The 10356-nt window shown below is 39.5% G+C and overlaps 1 protein-coding gene across 1 annotated transcript; it reads right to left on the bottom strand.

Annotated features, from left to right (window-relative positions):
• Window positions 1-315: 315 nt before the first annotated feature.
• LOC121880303 (nuclear distribution protein nudE-like 1-A) lies at window positions 316-9730 on the bottom strand. The gene is made up of 3 exons (XM_042387459.1): window positions 9679-9730; window positions 9023-9218; window positions 316-496 (listed from the first exon to the last, which is right to left on the bottom strand). The coding sequence occupies exons 1-3, from the start codon at window positions 9728-9730 to the stop codon at window positions 331-333; spliced, it is 414 nt and encodes a 137-aa protein (XP_042243393.1). The 3' UTR covers window positions 316-330.
• Window positions 9731-10356: the final 626 nt, after the last annotated feature.

Genomic DNA, 10356 nt, shown 5'->3' with positions numbered 1-10356 from the left:
CAGCACCTCCTTAGGTGCTGTAAGTTACGGGCTGACTTACGGAGTCCACTGCCAAATTGTTTTGAGTATACCGATCAGAGACTATAAGTCCAGTTACGGGGTAAACAAAGAGATACAGTCCCTTAAATGTTTTGGAATATGCGGCCCCAGTACAGCACTTTACAGACTACATAAACAACTTCAGTGGTTGAAACAGTGCCAATATTTCTGTACAGTGTTTTGTTCAGTACTATATATGTATCCTGATGCAATAATCCTTCAGGATCTCACAAAAAATATTGCCATCTCTCAAGTAAATAAAGGCTGCAAAAATCTCTTTCCAATCATCACCTAGTGAACAACTCTAACAAGATCCTTACCTCTTGCTTCATCCTTCAGTCGCTGTACAGTCACTTTCAGATCCTCCTTTTCATCCAGCTCTGACTCCAAGAAGGCATTGCGCTCTATAGCTAAATTTAGCCGAGACTCAAAGTCTTCTAATGAAGTTACTGTTGCTCTGGGAAAAAAAAAGAAAAGAAAATATTTTATAGTAATACACAGGAAAGCTTCGAATAACGATGATTCATATTTTAAACCCTAGTTAATTTAGGACCCGATTCAATTTACACTGTTATTTAATTCGTATTTACAATGAAAATATAGTTAAAAATAAAATAAAACAAAATTTTCATATAAATATGAACTAAATCCCAATATGTAATACAGTACACCTAGACCCCGACTTACGACGGGGCTAGGGACCCAAATCCAGGTCGTAAGTCCGACATAGATAAAAAAAAAAAAAAAAATTTTAATAAAAAATCTACAATGAAATACAGTACAGTAAAAGTAATGAATAATGATGAATGGATACAGTACAGTGAAAGTAATAAATAATAAGGAATGGATACAGTGTGACTGAGCACTTAACCTTTAATGTAGTCAGCTGAATGCACATGGGGCCCCCATAATTTTCTAATTATACATGGAGACTACATTAACTGGAAACGTTTCGGTATAGAAAATGCGTGTCATTTTTTTTTTTTTATCTATATCTGAGGCGGTCGTAAGTCCCGACGGTCGTAAGTCCACGTAGTCGTAAGTCGGGGTCTAGGTGTATGTATATATATATATATATATATATATATATATATATATATATATATATATATATATATATATATATATATATATATATATATATATATATATATATAAAACACGCCTTGCACACTGATGTTGCCGGGCTGGTGAGTGGTACATAAACAGTAGCAGCTTAGCGGTCATTTTGTTTTCAGACATCTGAACAGGAACAGGAGAAAAACTTTCTCAGGTTTTTTATGGCATGTTTGTGTCCCTTTTCAACATGAGCAACAGAGCAAGTGATGGGAGTGCTGGTTTAAAAGCTAAAAGAATGTGTAAAAGCTTAGCCAAGAAACTAGATGTTAATGATACAAAAAAGGTTAAAGGTCAGTGGATATTTCACGCACTTTGGGAATGGCGGAATCAACCGTGAAAACTATCCATAAGAATGAATAAAAAAAATTTAAGAAAAAGCTCAGTTGAAGAGAATGTTCAGGAGTTATTAAAAAGTGCCAGAGAAGCTGTAACAAATGAAGAACTGATGCAACTTCAACAAGAGTATGATTGGAACACAAACACACCAACAGATTACCCCTACCTCACCTTCTCTCAAATTTACAACTAAGCGTTTGGCAGAAGCATTTACTTACATGGAGCAATCATTTAATATATTTTCTGAAATGAATCCATTAACAGAACGAAGCATTAAAATTAACAGGGATGTGAAAAACACAATATCACCCTTAAATAAAGATTAACGATGAGAAAATGAAAGCAGCTGTGCAAGGTTCTTTAAACAGTTTATCATTCCAAGGTGTAAACCATCAACTTCAGCTACACCTTCAACTTTAGGTAAGGCTACACCATCAACTTCAGGTTCAGCTACACCATCAAATTCAGCATCTGCAACTGCTTCAGCAATAACTACAGGTTCAGCAACAGCTTCAGATTCAGCAACAGCTATGGTATCTTTAGGGAAGACACAGCTTCAGCCAGAGTTGAACCTACAGCTTCAGATAGAGAACCTCATGACTTGGGAACTTTGTCATCTGAGTAAAAACTCACAACATAGGCTGTCCTTATGTTTTCGACTTTACCACCACTGGTGAATAGAGTTTTTGTTCTACATTCATAAGCATTAATTAAAAAAATATGAAAAGTAAGAAGTGTTACTTTCATATTCTTGTGTAGAAAAATGAAATTTACACCTGTGCGTATATACATACATACGTTGGCCTTGTGCTATCCGTCTCAATTTTTCTTTACCATCAGTGTTATGTGTCGAGCAGGCATGTGAGTGATAATTGTAGGGTAATAATAATACATGGAGAGAGGAGTCCTGTTTACTCATTGGCCATGTGCCTCTCTCTCTCTCTCTAAACAATAACAAAAGAACATCGGCATGCACAGCGCACTTCATTTAAACTAACATCACGTAACATCCTTCCCCTCAAAGTAAAGAATGTACTGGCTTCAAATAAAGAAAAAGAAAAAATACAAATAGAAATGCAAGATAATAAAAAAATAGAAAATCAAATGTTCTATACTTCATAACATCAGTATTAATGTACATCCTTAAGGTTAAAATCAAGGCATCTTCAAGTAACATAGGTAGTTATTTTGTAGATTATTACATAAACACACTCACAACAATACAATACTTAATGCTAAGTATATAATTTACAGAACCTACATAGTTAGAGCTTTCAGATCAGACCTCAGAGTCACTAAGAGCAGGTAGATAAATACTACTGATATAGTCGAGCTACAGGTCTTGTCTCCTAGTGGCAGTCACCTCAAGTCCAGTTCTAGTCCTGTATTTTCCTTCTACTTGAGACTGTTCTGCTATGGGAGTTGCACCTTGTTCAGACCCTACTGGTTTCCCCTCAAGCTCCTCCTGGATTTTAGGTTCAAGGCTTCTTTGAGGTTTATTGTCTATGGCAGGATTAATGTCTTCTCTGCTAACTCTTGTGGGTCGTATAAGCTGCCGATTCCTTCTGTACTTTTTACCTTCTTCCGTCTCGACTTCATAGGTTCTGCCTTTGATCTTCTTGGTGACTGTAGCCCCTTTCCACTCTTGCATCTTGTTGTCAATGGGTTGCATCCTGACCGCCTCTCCAACTGAAAGTGGTCTCAACAATTTATGGCCCTGGTGTCTCTCTGCCACAGTACTCTTCTTGTTCTACATTAGCCATCTCTCTTCATCCAGAGAACATTGTTTGGGCTTCAGTAAGGTATCATTTGTGGGCACCAGCGTCTTCATCGTCCTCTCCATTAGTCGATGTGTAGGACTCGTGTTCAGTCCCTCTTGTGGGGTGTTTCAGATGTTCAGAAGTCCTAGGTACATGTCTTCTTTTGACTTCAAGCACCACTTCATCATTCCCTTCACAGTCTTCACAGCTGCTTCGGCGGCTCCATTAGCCTTACTATTGACTGGACTTGACATCTTATGGGAGATGTTCCAAGCTCGGGTAAACTGCTGGAAGTGTTGCGATGTGAACTGTGGTCCATTATCATTGATCAGAGTTGCAAGTATGCCATGATGAGCAAAATGACTTAAGTTTGTAAACAACAGTTTCAGAGTCAGACACAGGTAAATAGTCAACCTCAATAAACTGACCAAAATAGTTTATGGTAACTAAATAGTCTCTACGTCATGCATGTATAGTGGCTCCGGGGCTTTTCTGCTAGCTGAAAAAGCACAACTGTCACATGATTCTACGTAATGCCTGATCTCAGAAGACATGCCGGGACAGAAAATCAGCTCCCTGGCACGTCTCAAACATGAGTTTATTCCTGAATGGCTCGCATATATTTTGCATTTAATTTCACCTCTATGTGTAGAGTGGGGTATGCTATAATGAACGGATTCTACTACGAATATTCGTATAACGAACGGTTTTACCTATAAAATTGAGAATGCTATAACGAACGAAACTCCTACAACGAACAGTATTTTTTTTTTTTTTTTTTTTCACTAAATTATTGTTTTTCATTACAAGTATTAATGATATTCTTTATTTCAGGGGTTTAGATGCATATTTATGCACTTTTTTACAATTTTATATTATATTTTTCAGTGTTATGTGGTTGTATTTGGGGGACTGGAATGGATTAATCCTAAAACGAACGAATGCTATAACGAACAAGGTTCTAGAACCAATTAGATTCATTATAGCATACCCCACTGTACTGGGAATTATAACCCTCTCTCCCTGTAACAACACACCATCTTGAACAGTTATCTCATCTCTGTAACCAAAGTAAGGTGACACACTCACAAGAACACCACTTTTGTTCACTGGCCAACCTTTCAAAACAACTACCTTCAGTTGACTCAGTATTTCAACTTTCTCAGTGGCTTCTCTAACTTCACACAGCCTGCCTGGTTGAAAGGAGTGTCAGTCAAGTTATGAATCGACAGTATGATTTCCCAAGGTTCATCTACCGGGGCTCTAGATAAGGCATCAGCCATGGGGATGTCTTTGCCTGATTTGTGGCATAATTTATAGTGGTACCCTTGAGTTCTCATTAGCATTGCTGGTAAACTTTTGGGAAGACGAGGCAGAAGCTTGTCTCAACATTAACAAGAGGTTTGTGATCTGTAATTACATTAACAAAGTGACCTTATGTGTAATGATGAAATTTCTCCAGACCATAAACTACTGGAAACATTTCTTTTTCTATTAGTGCATAGTTCCTCTCTACATCACTTAGAGACTTACTTGCGAAAGTAACAGGTTTTCCTTCCTGCAGAAGCACTGAGCCAAGACCATTTCACTAGCATCCTCTCAAGCGTTAACTCATTTATTAGGGTCATAGAACACCAGCAGAGATTTATCAGCTATCATGCCTTTAAATTTCTGAAAAACCTGCTCTTGTGCACTGGACCAGCACCAGGGTACATAAATTTTAAACATATTGTAAAGGGTGTGTAAGACACCAAACACATTAGGTAGGAATCTGGACATATAATTAACCAGGTCTAAGAATGACCGGAGGCTAGTTTTGGATTCTGGAGTTGGGAATCCTTAATGACTAACTTTTTCAGGATCAGGTTGAAGACCCTCTTTGATTATTTGATGTCCCATGAACGTTAAAGAGTCACTCCGCAACTCAATCTTGTCTTTGTTAAGCTGGATATTTTTCTCTCTACAACATTTGAGAAAATTTTCTAGGTTTGCATTGTGTTCCATTGTATCGGCCCCATGTATTATGACATCATCAGCAATGTAGACAACTCCCTTCAAACCTGCTAGTGCCTTAAGTAATCGCTTCTGAAAAATTTCTGAGGATACATTAAGCCCAAAATCTACCATGACATGTTTAGAATGTGGTCAAGTAACTAGAAGTAGTATCGAGCCTCACATGCCAATAGCCATATGCCAAGTCGACTTTTGAGAATACTCTAGACTGGCCCAATTCATGAAGGGTGTTGTAAAGAATAGGAAGTGTATAATGTTCCGTCTGAAGGGCCTTATTCAGCTCTCTTGGGTCTTTGCAAACTCTGATTTTCCCATCCTTTTTGACTCACAACAACTTGACTCACCCAATAGGTTGGTTCATCTACAGGTACAATTACACCCAGCTTAACTATTATAGTCTCTCTAGTTCTGCCTTTAGTTAGGATTCATGGATTTTGGGCATGCGTCTGTCAGGCATAATTACAGGTTTAATATTTGGGTCAACTTTGATGGGCTGTACACCAGGGAGGGTTCCTAGAGTGCTCTTCATCACATCCAAATACTCATCTTCTAGTTTGATATTGTACACTTACTCAATGTTACCCTCCTTTACTTCCACCAGCCCCATTTATTGACTAGCATTCATCCCTAAAATTGGTGTAAGATTCTCTCTAAAGACAATGAAATCAATAGGAAACTTCTGACCAGTTAGAGGGTTGTACAAATTCCTAGTGCATATACCAAGTGGAACCTAACTGCCTTGGTTCCAGGTCTTAAGGCCTCTATTTGTAGATTTGACATGTTTGACAAAACTGAGGGGTAGAGTATTCACAGTAGAACCAGTGTCAATCTGAAAGCCTATCTCTTTACTCCCTATCACAATCATACACTAAGCTTCCTTGTGATTGTTGTCATGTGTTCTTGGTTTAGAGAACACTGAATAAATAAAGTCAGTAGCTGGCTTTGTTGAGGAAGATCCAGACTCAGATGTGTCACACACATTATAGATCTTATGCCTTCTCTTATTCTTTACCTCTCTATTTTGACTACACTGACTTTTCTGTGATTTACACACATTAGCAAAATGATTCCTGAGACCAGATGATACACACTTTTTGCCATATGCAGGGCATTTCTCTTTTATGAGAACATGTTTATAACCACAAAACTTGCAGTCTTTCTTAGGCTTCTCATATAACACTTTCCTCCTGTCATTCTTCTCCTTATAAAATCTGTTCTCCTGTTTTATTTACTGTGTCTGGTCTTATCATTCTGTTCTGAGCTGCTGTATTTTCAGCTGCTTTACATATGTCGATACATTTCTCCAGTGAGTAGTCTCACACTTTAAGCAGTTCATTTTGCAAACTTGAGTCTCTAATACCCAAGACAATATGATCCCCGACCATTGACGGCAAGCAGCTGTCACAATAAGCATAAGTAGAAGTGCTCAAAAGTTTCACCTTCAACCTAGTTTTTACCGTTAAAGACAAACCTTTCATATGTCTCGTTTACTTTTCTTATGGCATAATCCTCAAATTTCTCAATACAGTACACCCACCTCTCATTTTACGCGGGAGGTTATGTTTTTTCCTATTCATCTTTGAAGAATCTGCTGATCCTTGAGACTGGATTTTCTGTTACCTTTTTTAAAATTCTTACCAGTGATGTTTTCTGTGTGGTTGAAGATGCGTTTTTGTTATATCAATGCCATACAGTATTACCTGTTTGCTGAATTTTTAATGTCCTGTAGCTTTCATATTTCCAATTTGCTTACTACAGTACTGTAATCCACTTGAAATTTTACTTGTAAACATAAAAATTTTCTGAGTATTTAATTTTTAAAATTATTCTTCTCAGGGGAGGGGGGAGGGGGGGTGCCAAAGGAAGGGTCTGCCCCGGGTCCCAAGTTAGACTCATCTGTAGCCACATCCCCTTTCCTCTTGCTACCAGTGAGTCAGCCTTCTTGTGGTGTGAATGAGTGTACACATGAGTGCTGCTCTCTGATGGTGTGAAAGATAGTTGGTTGTCAGTTGTTTATCTGAGAGGTTGGGTATGGGTGATGTGGCTTGGGATTTCCTGTTCATGTGTTACCGTGTACTTGCAATTGGAATCCCACTGCACTATTGTAGGGGCCTTCCAAATAAATGTACCTGTCAAGCCTGTGTTTTCTTGAGCCTTAAACTCTAAGCAATAAAAGAACATGGTGCAGTGCGTTGGATCCATTGTTCATTTACTGCAGGGCTTCCAACGTGATCCAGATGGAGAACCAACTGGAACAACTGATGGCACTCCTGGTGAAGCTGACAGAGATGGCTAAGCAAGAATCATACCACAGGGAGGAGCGCTTGAACCAAATCCTGGAAAGGATGGTGGATTCACGGCAAGTGCCAAGTGACAACAGTGTAGCAACCACAAGTGGTGCCACCACCACCAGCAGTGGTGTGCCACCACAGGCCATGTTTACCATTGGTGCTGCACTTATTGTCTTATGCTTCACTAAGGGAATTCGATGCATGGTACCACAATTTAAGGGGTATGTACACCCAGTGGAACAGATTGCATCATTGATGTCTCTGATAATCGCCATCCACTCACATGTTTAGGAACCTTCTGGTCACACCTGGAGCTGGGAGACAAATATACAGTACAAAGACAGTAGTATCAGTCATCAAGGATGTAAAGGGAGCCCTGCTTAGCTGGTTTGACTACATTGCCCTTGGCATTCTGTCAGAGGATTTCTCAGTTCAGATGCAGCCAGTTAAGCAGAGGGAGTTGACTGCACCTCAAAGCAGCCATGAACCTTCCAGAGTGAGTTGGGTGTCACCGCCTACCCGGCAGTCCGGGTGGCCACACGAACATGACCCCATGTTGTCACAGCAAGAACACGCTGCCGCTTTAGTTGCAGCCTTCCCGATGATCTTTGGTGCATTGCAGATGATGGAGGCTCCATGCTTATCCAACTTACCGATGATGCTCGTCCTTTCACCGTAACAATTTCCCGCAACATCCCTTACAGCTGGCGAAAGGAAACCAAAGCACAAATGGATGACTTGTTTGCTAAGGTGTGGACTACCTGACAGCTTGGTACCCTCCTATTGGCCTGGTGGTGAAGAAACCGTCCAAAGTGAGGTCGAGTGTGGACCTCACGCCTTAATCATTACATCCGAAGGCCGACATACCCTGCGTAATGCCCTCATGACGACATAGCTTCCACAGGATCAGGAGCATGGTGGATCACCATCATTGTCACAAAGAGGGAGTATTTTCAAATCAAGGTTACATACCATTACAAACATCCACACTACAGGTACATGTTATTTTCAACTTTTCTTGCAAAAATTGGAAACGTAATTTTACAGCAAATTCTCAACAATGTAACATCTAAGAATAAAAAAACTATCTGTCTACAGACAAAGAGTAATTTGGTTACTTAAAAATTGTCCTTTAGGGTTCTTCTATATAATGTTAAAATTCTAGTACAGTACACTATTTGAGGAAGTAACAGATGGGCCCCAATCCTCAGAGGCCTAAGTCAGTCTATCCAATATTATTGGTCCAAAATCCTAATCAGGTTAGGTTTGGTTGCAGTATATTAGACTGTACCCCAATTGATCAATCATAGATAGATCCACTGAATCTATATTTGGTGAGAACTGGGGCCATGACCTGGCACAATTACTGTATTGTAATTTGGCTCTGGCAAGACAACTCTTTGTACCCAAGTTCAGTCTTAATAAAAGACTAAACAGTTCTCAACAACAACAATAACTAATTACCTTTTAGCTCGTTCTAAATCATCGTTGGCTTGCTCTAGCTCCCTGATATAACGTGTAAGGTCTTCTTTAATATCTTTTATATCAGTCAGTTCACTCTGTAGATTATTAACTTGCCCATTGAACTCGTTATGGAGACGCTCAAGTCGTTCCTGGAAAGAAGATAATATGCTAGAGGTGTCAACTAAAACATCAAGCACTGTTTAAATATAAATAAGAGGGATGTCTACAGAACCATGCATGCATGAATGATACCCCATCATAAAACAAGCAAAGTTTTCTAGTTTTCTAAGGGGTGCACCTCTCTCAAAGATGGCATAGATTAGCAGAAATTCTGTACTGTACTGTACTGTACTATCTTCTCCAGGGGCTTCAAAAAATTATATGTACTAAGTTTGATTAAATTAGGGTAAAATGTTGTAAAGCTATTGCACATACAAAGACCTATGTTATATCCCCAAGACAACTACTGTATTAGCAGAATAAAAATAATGATTTACACAAAATATAATGGTGAATTAAGAACTGGCAGGACATTATAATCTTTGAAGTTCTTTAATATGTGGTTGTTACTGTCTATCATTCAGTGTGCTTTATGTGCACTCTTCTATTTTCATGTAGATAACCAATGCATAAACTAAAAATTACAAGAATCGTACCATATATAGTAAGCACAGATACACAGTCTATGTAGACATTATAAAATTTCATACTGATTATACAGCTACTCCTCGACTTACGACCACCCAAACATACGACCGCCCAAGTCGGACCAAAATTTTATCAAATTACGTATTTTCGAGTCCCGACGTTAGTGATTGCGCTGTGTACTGACAAAATATTTGTTTGTAATTCCCTTTAAAATAGCTGGCAAGCTTAAAAGTGAGAGAGTTCTATGTATTATCTTCGCATTTTCGACTTACGACCAATTCGACTTACGACCTGGATTTGGGTCCCTCATCCAGTCGTAAGTCGAGGAGCAACTGTGTTTTCTTCTTTCCTTGTGGTTATCAGCATATATATACATACAGTCAACCCTCACTTTACGCGGTCCCACATTCCGCGTTTCCACGTTTACGCGGTGCCCTGCCAGAACCTAACGTGCTCACATTACGCGGTGCGTGAACCCCATTACGCGGAGTGTGTCCGGCGTGACGCTATTTTTAGATTCGCCCCACCCGCCACCCGCCTGCCTGCCTGTGCTCTCGCCTCTCCCTCCTCCTCCCTCCATCCCTCCCTCCTCCCTCCGCCTGGGCAAGCGGCGCGGTAAGGTTGCGCAGTGTGTGTCTTTGTTGCGTTATCACTGACGTCATATGACGTATCGGACTGTGATTGGC

The sequence above is a fragment of the Homarus americanus genome, unplaced genomic scaffold (genome assembly GCF_018991925.1).
Source record: "Homarus americanus isolate GMGI-L3 unplaced genomic scaffold, GMGI_Hamer_2.0 scaffold20930, whole genome shotgun sequence".
Taxonomy (NCBI): domain Eukaryota; kingdom Metazoa; phylum Arthropoda; class Malacostraca; order Decapoda; family Nephropidae; genus Homarus; species Homarus americanus.
The sequence above is the reverse complement of the archived record's forward strand: the minus strand, read 5'-3'. Positions and strand labels throughout refer to the sequence as shown.